The following is a 20,297-nucleotide window of genomic DNA, read 5'->3' as shown; positions in this document are numbered from 1 at the left end:
GAGGACTTTTGGTTTGTGAGTGTTTCACTGAAATAGTAACAAATAGTCCCTCTTGAAAACTGTACCCAGAATCAGCAGGAGAGCAGCAGCTCCTGTGTTGGCCCAGCCTTATAGTACTAAAGCAAGAGGAATGTATAAAAGGGTATGGGACTTAATTAGACTGCTAAAATTTTAGCAGTTGCTCCATGAGCATATTCATATGTGACTCCTCAATCCGTTATCTTTATGTATTTTTACATATTTTTTCTTTCTCAAACCAAGCAAGAGCATGACTGAGTATTCGGACTATTTAGTTGCACAATTTCAACTGTCAAGCATCAGGTCTGTGTGCAATAACCACGTCTTAAAATAAAAACATTAAGTATTTATTTTTCATCTTTTCCAAACTATATTAATTCCCCTCTTCCGATCTGGATGAATACATCTTCTTCAATTATGTCTATCTTAGGTTCTTGTATGACCTTCAGAAATGTAATGATTCTTTATCTTCACAGTACCTCATATGAGGTAGGGAAGTAGTGTTTTCCCCACTTTATAAATAGGAAGCTGAGGCCTTTACCCAAAGTCACTCAGGAAATCTGCAGTGGAAGAGGGACTTGAACTGATGTCTCCCAATTCTGGGTTTGTGCTCTAACCGCTGGACCATATTTCTTCTCTTTGAACATTTGTCCTTGGGCTGAGGCTAAGAATAAAGCCCAATAGGATTTTTTTTTCAGAAAGCTATGAGTAAATGAAATAGTGTGCTGTAATAAAAGTTTGCAAACTTAGCTATAGCTTTCACTTGCCTCTGAAGCTGTAATATTTTCCTGATTTATGTTTCTGACATTCTGTGTCAGATATGCTTGATGGAAGTTACAAAATATGAAGTAATATCCAGCAAGAGAAAAAAAGGAAAACAAGGAAGGAAATGGGAAGAAACAGGAGAAAAACAAGAAAAGATAGCAGATTTCTACCTTTTCATCCTAAAGCACAACAAAAGCAGGGAGAATAATTAATCTTGTCTATGGGTTTCTGGGCACTCCCCATCTGTTAAATCTGTACCTCTAAAAGCATTATTAGATGAGATGGAATCATGTATAATGTTGTAGACTCTTTTTGTGTGTTTTTGTATATTTAGAAAATGAGAGGCTGCTCAGCTGAAAAATTACAGGACTTGGAAATGATATTGGCTGCTGCAGAAGAGCGAGTCTAGTCTACACCAGCTTTTCAGCTAATAACTGTTATTAGAAATAAAAATTTTGGTGCAGTAATAGGTTCTCTGAGTAAACCCTTTCGTGCTGCACATGAAGGGTCTTGGAGCTTCTGATGTTGCTTATTGTGTTGCATGGAACTTGAGGATGTTCTGTGATATGGCTAAAAGAATTTCTAGTTGTGTAGTGAACATCCATAGGGCAACGAGTTGTTAAAGGAAAAACAGATGCCACATCAAATATCATCAAACAATGCTTGCCAAGAAAATTCATTTATTTTGAATGTCTCTGCTGGGGTAGAGAAGAATATCAAGGAAAAATAGGGGGGAAAGTTCCATTGTGGATATTATGCCATTTATTTAAGCTTTGAGAAATGAAGAAACATCTAGAATCATCTAATTTGTCTACTGCCCATAGAATGTTGGGTCTTTCCTGGGAGGGTTCAGGAATATAGTTGCAGTGGACAAATAATCTAATAGCAACTTTGACGGTATGAATGGAATGTGGCATCAAATTAGTAACTATTTTTCTCTATGGTTTTAGTTGGGACGGAGCGGCCAAAGGGTAGAAAAATGTGTATTATGAGAATTAGAGAACGCATATTTCTGCTGACACGGCTCACGACCCTGATGAGAAGTCAAAGGCTATCCTATCTAAAAGCAGAAATCATATGAATTGAAGTTCATATGGCTTTATTACATTCTGCTTGGGAGTGAAGGGAGATAAGGAGTTTCAGAAATGTTGAGTCCTGATCATGTTGTGCATAGGTTTTATAGCTTCTTTCTATGTACTGTATTTGTCAAATTTAATCTATCTGGTTTCTTGTATAAGGCCCATTTCTCTGGAGTTTAACATTATATGCCCAGCATATATTGATCAATGCTGTTATAAAACCCAAGGTATTTAAACATTCATATGTCTTTGTCATAGTAATAATGTGTATTATTTGCACCGTGTGTGTGTGTATAGAGAGAGAGAGAGAGAGAATGAATGTATTAAGCACATAATAATAACAGTTATATAGCCCAAATTGGCCCATATCTTTTATAATTCTGTTCATTTGTGCTAACTATGCCATAATATCCTGCATTAGCTGAAGTAAGTTTTTGCTTAAGTAGATAGGAAAACTGCCAGGATCAGTACATATGAATGTTTTCTCTTAGCAACAGGTAGGGAGTTTTTCACAGGCCAGTATGGAATGTCCCAAAGGGAAAGGACAAGATATATGATTGTTCTACCCTGGTACAAACATAGGAGGTACTTTCATGCACCAATACCTTGAATGCTAGTATCCAAAACAGAGATAAGGAAAGGAACCGAACAACAAGTTAAGGAGATGTGATGAACTGATGGCTTATCTTTTACTGTCATGTAAAGAGATGTGTAACTGATAAAATTATCCTATAAATACTGCCAGCTGTCACTTTGGGGGCACACCTTCTGTGTAAGGTGACTAACAACACTGCATGAGACAGCTTCCTGGAGACTGGTATCATATTGAACCCTTTTCCTGTACTATATTCTTACTGTCTTTTAGCAGTAAATTTGAGTGATACTGGTTATTTTGTCTTTTGAACGTATTTCATTACAAACCAAAGTGTGATCACACAATTGATTATACAATTTATCAACAACAGTTACCATGCTACATCAAACCAATGGCTTATCTAGTAAACAATTCTGCCTCTTTCACACCAATTGCATTAGGCTTCGGACCAAGGCAAAAGTCCCAAAGGAACATTAGGATAGGAAACAATTCAAATATCAGCTTAAAATATGTTTGTTAAAGCACAAACATTAATAATGTAATGAATAATATGGAATAGGCAATAGATTTTGTTAAAGATGACATACATACATACCGATTTTATTCCAACAAAAGCTATGGGGTGCAAGTATTCATTTTGTGTTATCACAACACAAGGATTTCATGGAATTATCTTCATACGGTGCAAGGGAACTGACACTTGAATTTCTAGTATTTACTCTTGTAAAATTAGTAATTGTTCATAAAGTTTCACAGTAGTTAGAAGCACAATTGTCTTTGCAGATCTCTGTAAGGAAGGAATCAAATTCTTCTTTTGCACTTGTATTTAATATATGAAGAATGTATGTAGGCTTAAATCTATGAGCACTTTGACTTTTTGTAGTTGTTGTTGCAGGGGATGATTTATCTGGTGAAAATGTGGGAAGCTCAAGAGCAGTTAAAGCCTATAATAGGGAAAACAAACAAATAAAAATATATATTAGTTTATATAGCACCAAGAATGCACAAGGTGATTTATGTATTCACCCAATAAAATAAAATAAACAATCTATAAAAAAAGATAATGTACTAATGTATGGGATACAAGATACAAGAGCAAAACAAAGTGAATGGGCATTGAAGTTCATCATGTGCATTGTTAGTTCCATGAGTTTTTTTTTTTTTTTTTAATTTTGAATAAGCATTTGTTATCTTCTTGTTAGCATTTCTTTCATGGTTTAGGAAAAAGTGTTTTTTTATGACAGGACTTTGAGGAGGAGAGTGATCTGTGGCCGAGGGGAGGGTGTGCTAGAGGGATCGGCCACATGGGACAAGGCATGGAGAGCAGCTGAAGGACATGAAGTGAGTAATTATGTATGTGACTTCAGCAGAGTGAAAAAGAGGGCAGAAAGAGGAGAGAGCAGTGAATTTGATGCAGGAGACAAAGAAAGAAGCAAGTGAAAAGATTCAAAGGGGCTGGATGTGGTCATATCAGTTTCTGTTGAGATGAATATAAAGGTTTTTTGTTTGCATCAACAGGCAAATATTCACTGAGTGAAGGACAAAGTTAACTTATATCTCTCTCAGGACAATTGATCTTGATAGGAAGCCAATAAATGAATCAGTAAATCGATTGAGCGTTTATTCAGAAATATGGAAATCTCTCCACTGTGACCTTGAATTTCAAAATCATAACTGCTTTTTCTTCAAAACTAAAATTCTGTAGAGGACATTATGCTGTAAGTCTTGGGTGGGGGAACAAAAAAAAAAAAAAAAAACGCACCCAAAAGTTATCTGTCTTTTGAATGGTAAATAATCACTTTTCCTGTAGTCTGTCTGGGTAAGCAGAGAAATACTCTTGCATATGTTGTCTAAGGAAGTAAACAATTAAGAGAGAAATTTCCTCCTGTACTTGTCTTTTGTCAGTCCAACAAGGGCTGATAGTAAAGTTAAAAGCAGTCAGCAAAGTTGAGGACACTTAATACAGTTAGGATGACCAGACAGCAAATGTGAAAAATCAGGACGGGGGTAATAGGAGCCTATATAAGAAAAAGACCCAAAAATCAGGACTGTCCCCATAATATTGGGACATCTGGTTTCCCTAAATACAGTACTGGACTGAGAAACAGAAAGGACTTGCATAGAGGGCTTCAGCCCTACAATAACTATATTATTATTATTTTAATTGTTTTTCCCATCTTTGAATTTTGGGATCCAATCTACAGCAGCATTATTGGTGAGATGGGTCACTATGCTGGATTCTCCCACTCCTCTTTAGGTCCCAATTCTAAGGTGCTTATTATAAAAAATCACTGACTCATCAAAAAGACCATGATCATAATAATGAGCTAGAATTGTTATTCTTTGTAACAATAATAATTATCCTCTGAAAAGAATGAACAGCTGTCTTTTATTAGAAGTCAGAAATATAAAATGGAATGCCAGTCCAGCACAGGGCACTGGGGAGGGAGTTTGATTTCAGTGGGGCTCTGTGCTGGTGCAGAAGTTTACCCACAGAGTTCTCAGTTTAGGATTAGGACTTAAAATATTACAGATGGCAAGTAATTTACTATTCTGACTGTTATATGCATTTTTAAAGTATCCTGCACCATGGGATTCTTCCACAAATGTCATCTTATATAACACGTGCTCCTGGGAGGGATCATAGATCTCCTGACTTCTACATAGGATCTCATTAGAGGGGTCAGGCTTCAGTTTGTCAGGTGCCTAAATTATCTAGTAGGAAAATTCCTGCATTAAGAGTTGCATTAGGCTCAGCCTACTTTACATTGGAAGCTGGTTCAACAGCTCTGCCTCCCCCCACCCTTTGAGGAGTACCTGGAATTCTCTCGGCTAAAGCATTCTAGGTCCCTGCTCAGTTAAGGATTTGCAAATGAGGTTTAGGACTTTCTACTAGACTCAAAACTGGATAGGCAGAGTGTGAAGTAATGAAACTCATATTCAAGTTGCCTGAACAGAGATTAGATCCTGTTGATACATTCTGTAATCAATTGCTTGATCACACTTTGGTCCAGTGTAATATTGGTTATTTGGTTTTTTAAATATGTTGTTCAGGTTTATTGTTAAAAGTCAATAATACTATACTATATGAAGAAAGATTCAATAAGATACCAGTTTTTGGGAAGCAGTCTCATGCAGTGTTGTTAAATTTACCTTATACAAAAGGTGTGCTCCTGAAGTTATACCCCTAAAGCTATTCTTTTTTTATTTTTAGTCAATGTTTACAGGTAAAATGCATTATGTGTGTCATCTGAAACTAGAAGCTTTCTGCTTTGTTTTTCTGGTACCATGGTGTTACCCTTATCTCTGTGTTCTGCACACATGCATTCCAAGTACCAAGGGGATGAAGGCACCCCCTTGGTTTGTACCAGCATAGAACACTCATGTATCTTCTCCTTTGCCTTTGGGACATTCCAGTACTGTGAAAGTAACTCCCCACCTGTTTCTATGGTAAACACACATATGTTGTGATCCTGACAGTTTTCCTGTTTACTTTTTCAGCTAATGCAAGGTGCTGTGGCATATGTAGCATAAGTGAACAGAATTATAGAGAGACACAGGCCAATTCAGGTTACGTAACTGCTAGAAATGTTACATAGATATATAAAATTCATACCACATATATTAATATATCTATCTTAGCCTAGCATATATGGGTCAACAATCCAAAAAGGCAAATTGTTTGTTACAGGTACTGGCACCTATGTCAGTCTCTTTAAAGTGTAAACATTTTCTTAGATACAGCATTAATAACTGCACAAATGTGCATTATACCCAGAAAAGGTGAATATCTGACCCAAGGAAAGGATTATTTGACTAAGGCTTGAGCTCACAAAATTCACACTGACAAGGGACAATTTCTTTGATTTCTTAAAACCCCCCCACAATCTTAAATGGTAACAATGTTGCATTTATATATTCATTCAGAAGGATCCCAAACTCTTTACCCACTTTACCAGTGGATTCATAAACTAAACACAGAACAACGTTGTCCATCACTGAAGCGTGTAGCCACCTGTGTGTGAAATGCAACCACTATTTGAGTACAGAGAAAACACACAGCAGGTGTGAGCAGGATATGAAGAGACTATCTTATATAATTGGCTTTTAAGTATAACTTTGAATGTCATTATCTGAACTAGAATTGTGCTAGGACACCAGAGTTAACTTTTGAATGATACCGACTTGATTAGACACTTACAATAAACTCACGTTACTCTTAAATAAAATGACTGCCAATTCAAACTGAGATAACTAATCTTTTCTTTGGGGCAAGTTCTGCCTCCTTGATCACAATGTGGGCTTTCCTTCCGTTTTCTAGTGCTCCAGAGCAGGAGGCAGTAGGTGTCTGCTGCCTGACTCCCAGAAGAAGAGGAGCAGCTCCATGCCACAGAGGGTGAAATGAGGTTATGGCCATAGTTCCAATCTCCCTGTACAGCAGAACTTCTGTGTTGGGAGGATACAAACTAATTTTTTCTCAAAAGTATAGCAAAGCTCATAGATGAGCCTGCTTCCTCCAATGTCTCCAGAGTCATTATGTCCGGTCTTGATCTCTGGAGGCATAAAGCCTCCAGCCACCTTTACTTAGGCAGTATGCCATCTCCTAGTGACCCCAATATGATTCTTGTTCTAAGAACTATAACTAAGCCCTTGAAGTTTATTTTATTTATTAATCCATTTATAATCCATGCAAAGCACCATGCTGTTATGCATATAAAACTAAAAGAATTGTTAATTAAAAATATCAAATAAAAAGGAAAGCTGTTTAGATAAGACTTTAACATTTTTGACATCGAGAAATAAAAAGAAAAACATTTAACATTTGTGACATCTAGATGTGTCTCAGATCATTTGGTTGTACTTCATTATCTCCTCACAGTATAATTTAATATTTGCTCTTTATTGAATCAGGTAAATTTCTACAATATCAAAATGGTATAGATTATCTCATTTAGTGCCCTGCATTGCAGTTAGTGAATTTAATTGATGTGGCTGCTGTCTCCCCACACTGCTCTGCAATATTGTAATAAGAATATGAATTGGCTAATGGTTCTCTGGGGAAAGTTGGTATACAGTAATCTATTTTTAACCCTTGTAATTAATTCATTATTGTAATTGGATCTTCAGTTGTCTTGCTGCCTTTTTGAGATTTACCAATTGTCATGCAGTGTAAACTCCTGCTGTACATCTCACAAAGATAAGCACAAGAGTGTTAGGAATCAGCAAGTGGGAACATGATTAATTCTGGTTAGCTCCTACTTTTGTGTCCCAGTAATGTCACTTAGAGCCAAGAATTGTGCAGTGTGGAGCCAAGAATTGTTCAGAGCTGAAGAATGGAAGAAAGGATGAGCTGTCCTTGGTGCTGTAGTTACAGTATGTGAACTCCAAGGAATTAATGAGCAAATTAGCAAATTCTAGGCCCTAGTGACTTTGTATTAGGAGGAATTAAATAGATTAATGTCATGATCAAGAAGAACTGGTTGTGTTAGGCTTAATAAACAGCCATAGGTCAGACAAAAGACAGCTTCATTAAGGTGCCACCAGACTCCTTGTTGTTTTTGTAGATACAGACTAACACGGCTACCCCCTGATACTTAGCTTCATTATAGTGTATAGTGTTGTTGTAGCCATGTTGGTCCTAGGGTATTAATGAGATAGGGTGGGTGAGATAATATCTGTTATTGGACCAACTTCTGTTGGTGAGAGAGACACACTTTCAAGTTTGCATAGAGCTCTTCTTCAGGTCTTCCTAGAGCTCTGTGTAAGCTTGAAATCTTGTCTCTCTCACCAACAGAAGCTGGTTCAATAAAAGATATTACCTCATCCACCTTGTCTTTCTAGCTTCGTTATACAGACTAACTGAACAAGCTAAAGATCTGTAGTAAAGATGAACGTCAGACTCTTGAGGACTCTGAGTTAATTAGAACTATGTTCTCTTGAAATAAAAGTGCCTAATGGCATGGGGCTGTGAGCTTAGAAAAAAAATTTAAAGGGTATATTGGAAAAAGGAAAGGAAAATGGCAGGAGTGTTTTATGGAATGCCTCACAGGGGAAGAGGAATGTATTTTGTGGCCTTGACTATACTCTCTTTCCCCTCTTTTAAGGGTAGGAGCCTGGCTTGTTGGGTTCCTGCCCCCTCTTCATTTTCTGTTGCCATTACTTTTGTCTGTATTTATCATGAAAATATGAATAATATAAACTACTGCACGATTTGTTTCTCTGTACTGCTCTTCACTTAGTAATATGAATCTTTATTGCACTTAACAGCTTGTATTTTTGTTTTCTCCATTATTCCAGTGTGAATCTGAAATAACTCCTTTGTAGCCAAAGGAATTATTACAGATTTGCACAGGTGTAACGGAAAGCAGTGGGTGTTTTAGCCCAGTAATGTCATCTGCTGTTAAGGATTAGTAGTAAAAACTCTGGGTCTCCTTCAGTAAGGATTAAAATGTAATGAAACACAGTTCATTTTGGACTCTGAACTGCTGGAAGTACTAGATAAATGGTATAAATGGGGTACATCAAATGGAACACTGAAAGCCATTTTGATATAAAGTAAATTCTAATAATTATTTTCTGGGGATGGAAGAAGGTAACAAATGAAGATTAGACTTCAAGTTAACAGACACACATCTGTTATCTGTCTAACATTCTAAGTTTCAAGCCAAATTCTGCCCATCTGTGTAACCTTGTTGACTTCAGCAAGGTTGCATTGATGTAACTGAAGATAGTAGCCTCTTAGGTTTTATGTATGCTACAATTTGTTTACGAAAAGCTAAATCTACTTTGGAAGAAATAAAATTTGTTTGGCCACAGATTTCCCTCTGCCTTTCTTTGAAACCAAACAGCAGTGTGATGAGGAGTTTACCCCACACATGCTGTGAAAGTATTAATATGGATCTGAGAGGCCAATTAATCTGCCTGCTTGCACCTGGAAGGTGGCCTAGACTAATTAGAAACAAAGTCCAGCTGGGGGAAATCAGGGCTTGTTTCCCTAAAGAGCTGGGTGAGCCCAGTTGGGAGAAGGAAAGTTGGAGGTGAGGGAGTCCCCCCCCCTCCACTGTCTCTGAGGAGCTGCCTGGAAGGCTGAGGAAGAAAAAGGTGAGAAGACCAGACAGGCTTCTTTAGGGGCTAGCTGGAAACCTAGTTGGAGCCTTCCTGAATAAATGACTATGGGGAGAAATGGGCCAGTCCCTAGATCATGTGGTAGATTGAAGGACCGAAGGACAGTTTAAAGGAACAGAGGCATTCCTGCGATGAGGTGGCTGGCAGCTGAGCCCAGCCATGCTGATGGTTTGGATTTTGTATATATTGAGTACTTTAGTAAAGGACTCTTGGACCCAGAAGGGGTAGAACACTGTAAAGAAGGGCTAGGCACTCCTATGGCTGGAGTAGGCCAAAGGACAGTCTGGCAGGGAGGGGGGTAATTGGGGCACAGCTGCCAGAACACCACATCTGGGCAGAATGGGGTGGGTTCGGGTAGCAACTTGCTGCAGGCAGTTATGAGGTGAGGGAGACTGACTGTAGAATTTCAGTGAGACCTCTGCCAGAGCAGAGAAGGTAGTGACATCCCTGCTCCTCTCTATTGACTGCGAGTTAGGGGTGACCACCACCAAATTTACAAGGTAATTTTATTAGATGATCCGTAGGTTGGATAGGACCTGTTCTTCTTGTGCCTAGACTAGTGGGGAACTTATTTTACATTAGTTCTGTCTACTCCTCACCCTCACACTCCAAACAAATATCCTCCTAACTCCCAGATATAAAGGCTTTGAGGGTTCATTATTGTACATATATCAGGCCACCCTTTCTCTTAAATAGATTGACTGTCCGTGGAACAAATATTCCTGGCTTTGGGAGATTTTTGTGTGTGCTTTGTTTAGAAGTTCACATTGAACAGAGAAAGAATATTTGTTAATAAAATAAACTTTCATTATTTGGCTAATCCATTATTTATTTTTGTCTGTGCCTATCTTGTAGCTTTCTTTTATTAAATTCAAATGGTTCCCTGAGGGTAGCTCTCTGTGTATTATGGAGTTACTCATTCACAGTTCATTCAAGGTAGAAGCACTCAGTTTCACTTTGCAGTGCTGCAAAGCGTCATTCATGGACAAGTTACAGCACAAAGAGAGATTACTCCACGGTACCATATTCATTCAGAGAAAATGGGTGAGAATGTGCTAGAAGCTCTTTTCCAGTAGGAGGCTCCTAAATACTGTATTTACATTTCCCAGTTTTTTTCCTGTAGCCTGCTTTCCTCTCCCATTAGCCTCCAAATTCCTCCCACGTGAGCATTCCAGGACTCATCCTTCCCATTAGTGGGCCAGCCAGTGGTTTAGGCCCTTAGGATATCTGAATGATCTTGAGAACGAAAGAGGATGTATGTTGACATAAAACAAATCAGTTCAACCAGAAAGGACCCATTCTTTCAGTTTCACTACATGCATTTCTAAAGATACACCTCAACCCCAATATAACGCGGCCCAATATAACATGAATTTGGATATATCATCCCAATCCTTACTCAGGCAAACCATCCACTAATTACAATGTAAATAGTCAATGGGTGTTTTGCTTGAGTACGAACTTCCAAGATCAGGTCCATTGTTTGGCTCATCAGCAATGCCATCCTAACATATTGCATAGATCATACTAACAGACGAATAAGCAAATGGTTAAAAGCCTATTTCTAATTTAGCTAAAATCCCATTTTAAAAAAAAACAAACAAAAAACTTGGTGTGAAATCCTGGCCCTACTGAAGTCAACAGCAGAACTCTCTTTGTCCTTGAGAGGGCCAGGATTTTACCCCCAATGTTAAGGAACTGCCCATGCGCCTTTTCTTGAGGTAGATGCACACAGAGAGGGGACTGCCTGTGCATGGATCTTGGAGGGAGTTATCTGGGTCAATGATTTTTATTTGAATTTACACAAAACATATTTTGCTTCTATTTTGACTTACTTTTTTCTCACATAATTTGAAACCTCATTCATTTAGGATGTCAATAATGTGGCTCCCTCTGTTTAACTTGTTTCCCCAACATTTTAGCTTTATCTTTTAGCCCTGGATTAATATTTTAACATTGCTCCTCTTATGCTTTATTTGTCTCCCTTTAACGCCTTAGAGTTGGAACTAGTCCTTCCTTATCTTCAAATAAGTATTTTGGCACATTTGTAACTTCTTGTATTAGTCTATTGTTTTTAAATGAGAAATTTGGACACCACCATCTTACTTCTGGTTTTGAAATATCTATTTTTGAAATATCTATTCAATATCTATTGAATTTTGCTGTTAGGACTATGCAATGTTTTAATCTTCAGATTATATATTTTTTTCTCCTGGCAAATTGATCCTTAAAAACACTGAGGTTTAAATTTTTGAATGTGGCATAAATGTGATAGTGGAAAGAAAGACTTGATAAAATTATGCATTTTAAAAACAAAATAATGTGTATGAACGAGTGGATCAGAACATTTAAGGGACGAGTTATTTTTGAGTTGATAACCATAATTGTTAACAACTGGATTGTCTTGGGGACCTTGAAATTAAAAATCCTCAATTAGCAGAACAAATTGAAACTAAAAGCAGAGATATCAGAATGTTCATCTCAGAATGTTGCTTTGTTTGATTTACAGAACTGTCCATTATGAAGGTGGCGCTGTGTCGATTCATGCTCGTTCCCTTTGGCGACTAGAGACTCTAAGAGTTGCGTAAGTAACAATATGCTAAGAAAAAATATATACAATATAATCAAACTTGATCAGCTGTATGACTTCAGTCAGAGTAGGGTCGGTCTCTAAATCAATAGCACAGTAGGTAAAAACTAGAGGTGAACTTGAAAGCCCTGAGTCAGCAAGGTACTTAAGTGTGTACTTAGCTTCAAGCACATGAATAGTTCCGCTGTCTTCACTGGGACTACTTGTGCTTAAAGAGAGGTGTGTGCTTAAATATGTTGCTGAATCACATCCAGGTTATATTATTCTATTTTAATTTCAAATATTTGTGGTTTTATTTTCCCTTTTTCCAGTCATTTATGGTTATGGACAGCTCCTGCATGGTAGTAATATCCCAATAAGATTTTATGTTACTATGCTTTGTCCCCATAAATGGCTTTCTGATGCATTTAAAAAAGCCCCACATAAACTGAAAAACTCACACAAATACACACCCAGGTTTTTTTGGCTGTCTTCTGGTTTACTCTGGTTCTATAGTTATAGTTGTATTCAGGTTCTTTTGTTACCCAAATACATAGCACTGCTAAAAATGGTATTAAATAGTCACTTTTATGTTAAGAACAAAAATTATTAGACAGCCTGTATTTGAAAGGAAAACATCTGCAAAAGGATGATGTAAAGTTGGAGTGCTTGCTGGGAATTGTGCCTTATTTAGCTGTGACTGTAATATACAAACATGCCTTAAAGTTTCACTCACAAGTATACAGTTATGATAAAATGTGAAGTGACAAATTATCATTTTAGAGACTAAATGACAATAGCTGTGGGGAAATGTTACACTCTAATGATGCTGTTGAATGTGTGCATGTCATTTAACGGGATGATATTAAAAGACATTGAATACATATAAGGGGAATGGAGAAATTCCCTCCACTCCCCTTTAGTTGCTTTTGGACTAAATTGTGCTTGAGCGACAGCAGTGAAACCACATGAGAATCTCTGCCTTTTTGTTTCCAAAACCTTTCTCTTCACATGTTTCATGGTAGTATTTTACCATCAATGTGTACCACCTGACAAATAATGGCACAGGAACAGTGAGTTATGTTACGATTTGATAGCCTTATGCCATCTCTGGAATTTGACAGGCAATGTGTACAGACTGCAGGTTTAGAGAACTTGTCAAAAGAATCTGCAATACAAGTCAACTCTGACAGTAGTAATCTTCCTTTACAAGGAACATGACTGTTACTATCAAAATGTTAAACTTTTTTTTTTTTTTGGGTGGGACCCAATTATGGCCAAATTTCAGATGTTTTATTTTGTTAGCAAAGGTGTCAGCTTATAACTTTCCAGCTGGTGCTCAGATGTGTGACCTCTTAAAGCCTATTGCTAAATAAATAAATTTATGTGCATCAGTGATTAGAAGTAAATTTTGAATGTATTGAATTGGGCACATGATTTGTGACAAATCAGTCTAATATGTATGTACGTTTGTTATTACTATTAGACAACACTATATTGTGCAACACTTACATGTTTAACAAATAAAGACTAAAATCTGTTTCCTGGCCTGAAAATCTCTCTATCTAATGACTCAGACTTGCAAACACCACGATAAGTAGTGCTGATTAGTGAGAGTAAACCCAATATTTTACATTCTAGGGCTCCAGTCCTGTAGAGATTTATGCACATATCTAGCTTTATCCCATAGAAGTCACTACTTAGATTAATGTCTTTCCAGGCTTGGATTGTAAGATTTTTTGGGGGAGCAAGGCAAACTCTAGTAAGCATTTGAGTATACTACACAGTTTTGTGTGCAGATATGGTCACAGAGTTTCCTGGTACATAACATGGAGTAAAATAACGTGTATGTGCATTCTTACTCATTCTTGAAACTTTGAGAAAGGTTACTTGAATCTGGGAGTTTTTATGATTCAACATAGAGAAAATATACAACAGCCCAGATCTATGTGTGTTTCCACTGATATAAACCCTGGCACAGGCACCTGGATAGGGAGGGGGTTTGTGACCACAGAAAGTGGATTCAGTATTTTCTCTGGGAAGAGAATAGGAGAGGAAGGCTTGGACAGAGCAAAAAGATGGGGCTTAGGCAAAGGATAATCAGAGGGGGAAGGATAGCACGGCTGTGACTAGAAAAGGAAAGATCAAGTGATAGATGGAAATGAGACAAAGGCCTGAGTAATTGCAAGGAAAATCCATTGGAATTGGAGTAGCTTAGTGTATTTTATGGAATCTTGGGCTTTTGAAAGATCTTGTTTTATGCTATTCATCTTTTCTTTAGAAGAATATTTCTTAATAAGATTGGTTATAAGACTATTATTGCTATTGCTTCATAAATCAACCCTCCCCCCGCCTTTTTTTTTGTTTTACAATTGTGCATGCCCTGTCACCTACCCATCACTGTTCCCCAGTCCTCTTTCCTTTTCCCAATTTCTCTTTTTTGGTAAAATCACTCTTTCCTCCCACTCCACCCCACCACAACCTGGAACTTGTGCTCTGGCTATCCAGCTTCTTCCCACAAACTGTGCTGATGGGATTTACCATACAAAAGGCTTCTTGTTTTTGAATTCTCTTCACTAGCACAGAACCCCCTGAAGCATTGCACGGCTTTGATTCCGTAGCCAGTCTCAGTATAAATTCACGCCAAACTGTTAGGAATCTTTTGCTACAGAGCAGCTGATGGTAGTGTTTATCATAGACTCAAGCCCACAGACTACTGTGGGCAAAACAGTTAGGCTAAAGAGCTTTTATGCCATTCTGACTGTGCAGAGGAGACCTTTAAGTGGTCAGAAACAGTCTCCTCAGAGTGTAAGTTAGAGCAGCCCTAGTCTGAGCTAAGGTAGGCTCCTGCATGGCTCCATAATGAGGAGTGCAAAAATATTCAGCCACATTTGCCTTCCCTGGCCCAAGTGCTGCAACATGATCACTGAGAATCAGGTCCTGGGTCTTTATATGGTTGAATGATGGAATTTTCATGCCAGCTGACAGTTGTATGTATTGGATGTGTTTTGGTAGTGGATGCTCACCTTGCCATATAGAAGACTTAGTGGGGGGAGGGGGAGAATGCATTTATGAGATAGAAATCCTCCTTCCCTCCCCACCAAAAAATCCCACAGCAGAGTCCAACATTTTTACTGTCATTTAAAAAAAAAAAAGTAGGCTACAGAAATAAACCCTGTCTTTCTAGCGTGTTTTAAAACAACCAAGAACCTCCCCAATTTCTTTAAGAAAATGGAAGCCAAGAGGTAACTTACATTGTGAAAATGGCTGCCAAATGTGTTTTCAAGATTTACACTGACAGTATACCTAGTACTTATGAAGAGGTGCTTAAACAAATGGATATTTTTAGTGCACAGATAATAGTCTAAATCTGTTACACTAGTCTACAGTGATAATGACGTATGTGATGTGCTTTGAATAGGACCTAGGCTAGTGTACAGATGCATATGAAACACATACAGGGAAAAACTTTTAATTTGTTTTGGAATTTTGTGCTTGGGCGCATTCTAAAAGTACATAAGAATTTACATGTAAGCAAAAAGGGGCAGCAATACAAGCTTCTGCTATGTGGGATAGTTTAGATTTAGTTGAAATAGAATATCTGTAGGTTCACCAATACCAGTCAGTCATATTTGACCCATAAATGATGAGTTTAGGCTGTTTCATACAAAAGTGGAATATTATTTATTTGTATTGTGGTAGTACCTAGGAGCCCCAGTCATGGACCAGGACCCCATTGTGCTAGACACTGTACAAACACAGAACAAAAGAATGGTCCCTTCCCTCCCAAGCTTCCAGTCTAAGTAAAGTTTGAGAGCTCCTCTGAGAGACCACTGATGGAGGAGTACCTCGACACATCTGGAGTACTGGGGGCTCAGTCTGAAGCAGGGAGTTGGAACCCTGCTCTTTCTGTGCCTCAATTTGAAGTCCACTGTGAATGGAACTCCAGAGTGGGAGCATCCCGTCTTATTCCCCTTTATCTCCTGCAGAATGAGAAGCATATGGGCAGGCTCTTGTTGATTGGTTTTATAATTATTTTGTGAGCACTATATCTGAGGGCACAGACAGCTGAGCAGAGGAGTGCTCTTGGAAGGTAGGTGAACTTAGCTACCAGTGGATAAAATGTTGAAGTGAGGACCTATTTGGTCTTGGCTCATACTTTGGAGCTGAGATCTCCTCTCCTGGATGCAATAGGGTGTCTGTAAAATCCTCTAGTTACTGAAATTCATCTGTGGATAATTTCTGTTTTTCTGTTGGTAAGCAGCCATTTCTGCAACAGCTGAATTTTTGTTTGTATAACCAAAGGGAACTAAACTTCCTCTCAAATATCCCACTCACAGCTCCCTTTCATTATACCTGAGAGGACTTCTCTTGAGCTATGACAGAGTGGCACAGGGGAGAGGCACTGCATATGCAGGTTTCAAGGTGTTCGGATGGTATTTCCTATTGTCGGTGCAGAAAATACAGCTCAAAGAAGTAATCTTTTCTACCAGCGAAAAGATTAAAAAAACAACAACCCCTGTTAAACTGTACTGATGGTGTTCATGGTTCTAATCAAACCCCCCTGTCTCCACTTCTTTGGGACTGGAAAAAATCATAATTCATTGACCTTTTTCTTTTGTCGCAATACTTTTTATTAACAGGTTAATTTAAACATGAGTTTATTGTACCTATTGGAGTGATACCACATCAGATAGCCAAAAACATTGTAGCTTTTTCTGTTAATACTGTACTGTGAAGGGTGGACTTTGACATTCTGTGCCAACACATTAAAATGATTGTGCAACTAATCTGAATAATAATGAATCTTTAAATATGTTTGTTTGGTCTAGAACATTAAATTTTAAACATTTTGTTTAAGAATCCTCCTTTGAACTTGCCTTATTAGGTGGAGTGGAAGCCACATTAGATGGGGACAGCTATTCAGACTAAGACATATAACAACAGGGAAATATTTAAGCCTCATGGATGACAAGAGTCTTCTTCTTACGGACAAAGAGAAAGCTGATGTGAAATCTACAGCGTTTTGTTTTCGGTCTTCCAAGGTACAAAACAAATGCAGCATTAACGTGCCTGGCAATGTTTGATTTCTCTTTTAATGAGCATTCAAATACATTTAGGGAAAAAATAGAGAAATGAATGAAGTGAAGGTGCTACCAAACATCCAATTGTGTTTTTCTCCTTATGGGACTCTTCTATTATCTGCTTCTGCTTCTGTGTTCAAGCTTTTAGTTAGCCCAGACTCAATGCTGCACCTTAGTCTTTCTATGAACTGAATGACATTTGTCCATTCCTTGTGGCATTTATACATCTTCCACTATATGACTTCGCTGAATCGTTCCTATTTTCCTACCTTTTCACTATAAATAAGGAAATTCAGAATAATAGGATTAACTCCAAAAATGCTATATTACATTATTTGCCTTGGGTAGTGCTGCTTTGTGCTTTTGTTACTCTGCTTACCCAAATTTGAAAAATCTCCAGGTGTCTCTTACAATTTTTCTGGGAACTTCAGTAGTTCTTTCACTGTTTTTAGTTGGTTGGGTGAGATGAGAGGCAGTTACATGATTGTTTATTTTAACTTAAATGAAGAAATCAGTTTTATTGAATTAAACGATTTATCTGTAAAGCTAATCTACATTTAGGATAGCTGAAATTATGTATTCAGCATTTTCCTTTAAATTTTTTTGTAGGTACTTCAAATTAGGGAAGTATATTTTTTGTGTGGTGGGCGAACAGTTTAAAATGTGCTATGACTCAATTTGTGTTTGCAGTTGCAGCCTAATATCACTGAAAATTTTAGTTTTCCGAAATTAGTATTTTGTTAGTTATCCTTTACAATGTTTGCTTTTTGTTACAAATTTTAACAATTTTATTAACATTTCTGTGGGAATTTTCCTTAGACATTGTATAATTTCTTCCATTGTACATGCAGGGTCATAAACAATAATCAGGCACCTGAAATTGGGTATATATTTTTTGTGTAATCTGGCGTTGGGGATTTTTGTTGGCTACATCTGGTGGCTATAGTTTGGGTGCTCAGACAATGGCTTTCTCTCTCCCAATTAGAAAAAACATTGTGAAAAAGAGTGACCGTAGAATCCTCAAACATTGCAAGAAAAACAGTGAAATCCTGTTTATACAAAATTCTTAGGGGAATGCTCAAAAGCTTCAAATAAATGATGATGATTTGGGTGGAAGAGAAGCTAGCTTGTGGGCTTTGAAAAAGTTACACTCTGGTTTGAGATCCTCATCTCTGCCCTTGCCCCTTTTTGCCACTCTAGACAGAGAAAAGGGTTCTGTGGTCTGATCCTGTATTCCTTACATGGGCAGAAATTCCATTTAATTTAGTAGAAGGTACACCTGTGTGAAGGCTTCAGCCTAGGGAATGCTTCATGTGTCTTGATTAGTTAAAGTACTCTGCTTATTGAGGCATTTTAATCTTCGAGTTTCTAAGGTTTATACCATCCAATTTCTTGAGAGCTACTTCCTTTATTTTTAATCCCAGTGTTCAGTAAGCTTGCATCAGTTGTTATGAATGAAGAGTTTAAAGTCTGGCTGGTTGGTAGTTAGTAGTGGGTTTTAAGCTATTATTTGAGAGGCAACCCAAGTTTTAGAATCTTTGGAGGCCTCAGGTCAAACGTTTTGATAATCTGTTGTTAAAGAGGAGAATCTATCATTATTACTGTTACTGAAGGGCAAAATTGTGGCCCATCTTTGTGTTGCCTGAAGAGAGCAATCGGGGCTTAACATGTTCTCTTGTGCTTGTGTTGACTATTACTGCTTCCTGGCAGCAGGGGTAAATCCGCTCCTCATATTTTACATCCCCCCCCCTCCCTGTGTGGGAAGGAGTCGTAACTAGGAAAACTCTGGAATCTGTCTGTCTAATTATAGTGGCACATTGGGAAGCATATGCTGCAGCTGGTATAGAGCTGGCACAATTTACTCCTTCCCAGGAGCAGTGGGGTGAACAGAAGGCGATTGTGACTCCCCTAGTCAGTCTCCTTCTTGGACTGCTTCAGGGGTAACCCAACAACTTGCTGGAAAAGTCACATTGGGAGATGACCTCTGACTTGATGTTAATTTTGTGATAATCAAATTTTAGACCAAAATCAGACCATTTTAACTATCGACTGTGGAAGAATTTGGGGAGAGACCATAGGGCGTCTGTACTTAATTGCTGAAAATGAATTCATTACACTTAGTTTGCGACTCAGATCTTGTTAAATTATGTCATGTTTTGCTGTGAAATAGAGTTGTCAGGCCTAAGATTTAGCAGTGGGGGAAAAATTAACCCAAAGTTTACAGATATCTTGCTCTACGGAAACAAACTTAAGTATGGTCAAATCATATCTGTCCCAGAATGAGTTGTTTAGAGGAGGGAAGTCTGGAGTCTCTTTTGCCTGAATGTCCATAGAGAAAGCAGCTGTAATTTTGCTTTGTGCTCATGGGCCTGTAATACTAGTCAGCTCAGAAGGAATGTATCTGAGTAGGAGATGGCCTTGACTACCTCTACAGTGACAAACATCAGCAGGAGGAATATGTCAGGAGAGACAACTATACTTTTCCTAAAGGTGAATCAAGTCCTGTTCACCCTCACTCCAGTGCTTCTTTGGTTATAATGTCTCTGAGGGTACACACCTGCGCCTCTGCAGGTAATGACTAACTGCAGGTGCAATTAAGAAAGCACTGTTATGGCTTGTGTCGTGAATTAAACACAAAATGTATGGGGCTATTTACAGTTTAGACATCAGGATCCAGTTTTGATTGACCGAAGGAACTGAATAAAAAAATAAACCGATCAGAATATTCTCTTGTATTAATGTTCTTTAAACATCTCAGCAAAATAAAGAAATGTGATGCCCAAAACTTCATCACACATTAGTTAGAATTTTAATTTAAAAATTGATATTGTGAACAATAAATAGCATTTTCACATGGGAAGGATTATTTTCTGCAAGTCATGTTTTTGACGAATTATACATGTTAAATAAAACCGAACTAAAATGCATTAGGTTTTTAAAATAGTTTATTTCTTATTTTAAATGTACAACCATTTCTCCTCCGACACCCAGGCCACCAATATATGTGAGATACTGTCCAAACCACTTAGTTCTGATCCATATGTAAAGTTCACAGGCATTCA

At 37.8% G+C, this 20,297-nt stretch overlaps 1 protein-coding gene across 1 annotated transcript in view; it reads left to right on the top strand.

Annotated features, from left to right (window-relative positions):
• The window catches only part of RYR2 (ryanodine receptor 2), a 687,809-nt gene that overhangs the window by 292,986 nt on the left and 374,526 nt on the right, over window positions 1–20,297 (top strand). The window contains exons 11-12 of the mRNA XM_054022704.1: window positions 12,092–12,166; window positions 17,040–17,196. Of these exons, the coding sequence (XP_053878679.1) occupies window positions 12,092–12,166; window positions 17,040–17,196 (232 nt within the window). The remainder of the gene's footprint in view (window positions 1–12,091; window positions 12,167–17,039; window positions 17,197–20,297) is intronic.

The sequence above is a fragment of the Malaclemys terrapin genome, chromosome 3 (genome assembly GCF_027887155.1).
Source record: "Malaclemys terrapin pileata isolate rMalTer1 chromosome 3, rMalTer1.hap1, whole genome shotgun sequence".
In the NCBI taxonomy this organism is placed as follows: domain Eukaryota; kingdom Metazoa; phylum Chordata; order Testudines; family Emydidae; genus Malaclemys; species Malaclemys terrapin.
The sequence above is the reverse complement of the archived record's forward strand: the minus strand, read 5'-3'. Positions and strand labels throughout refer to the sequence as shown.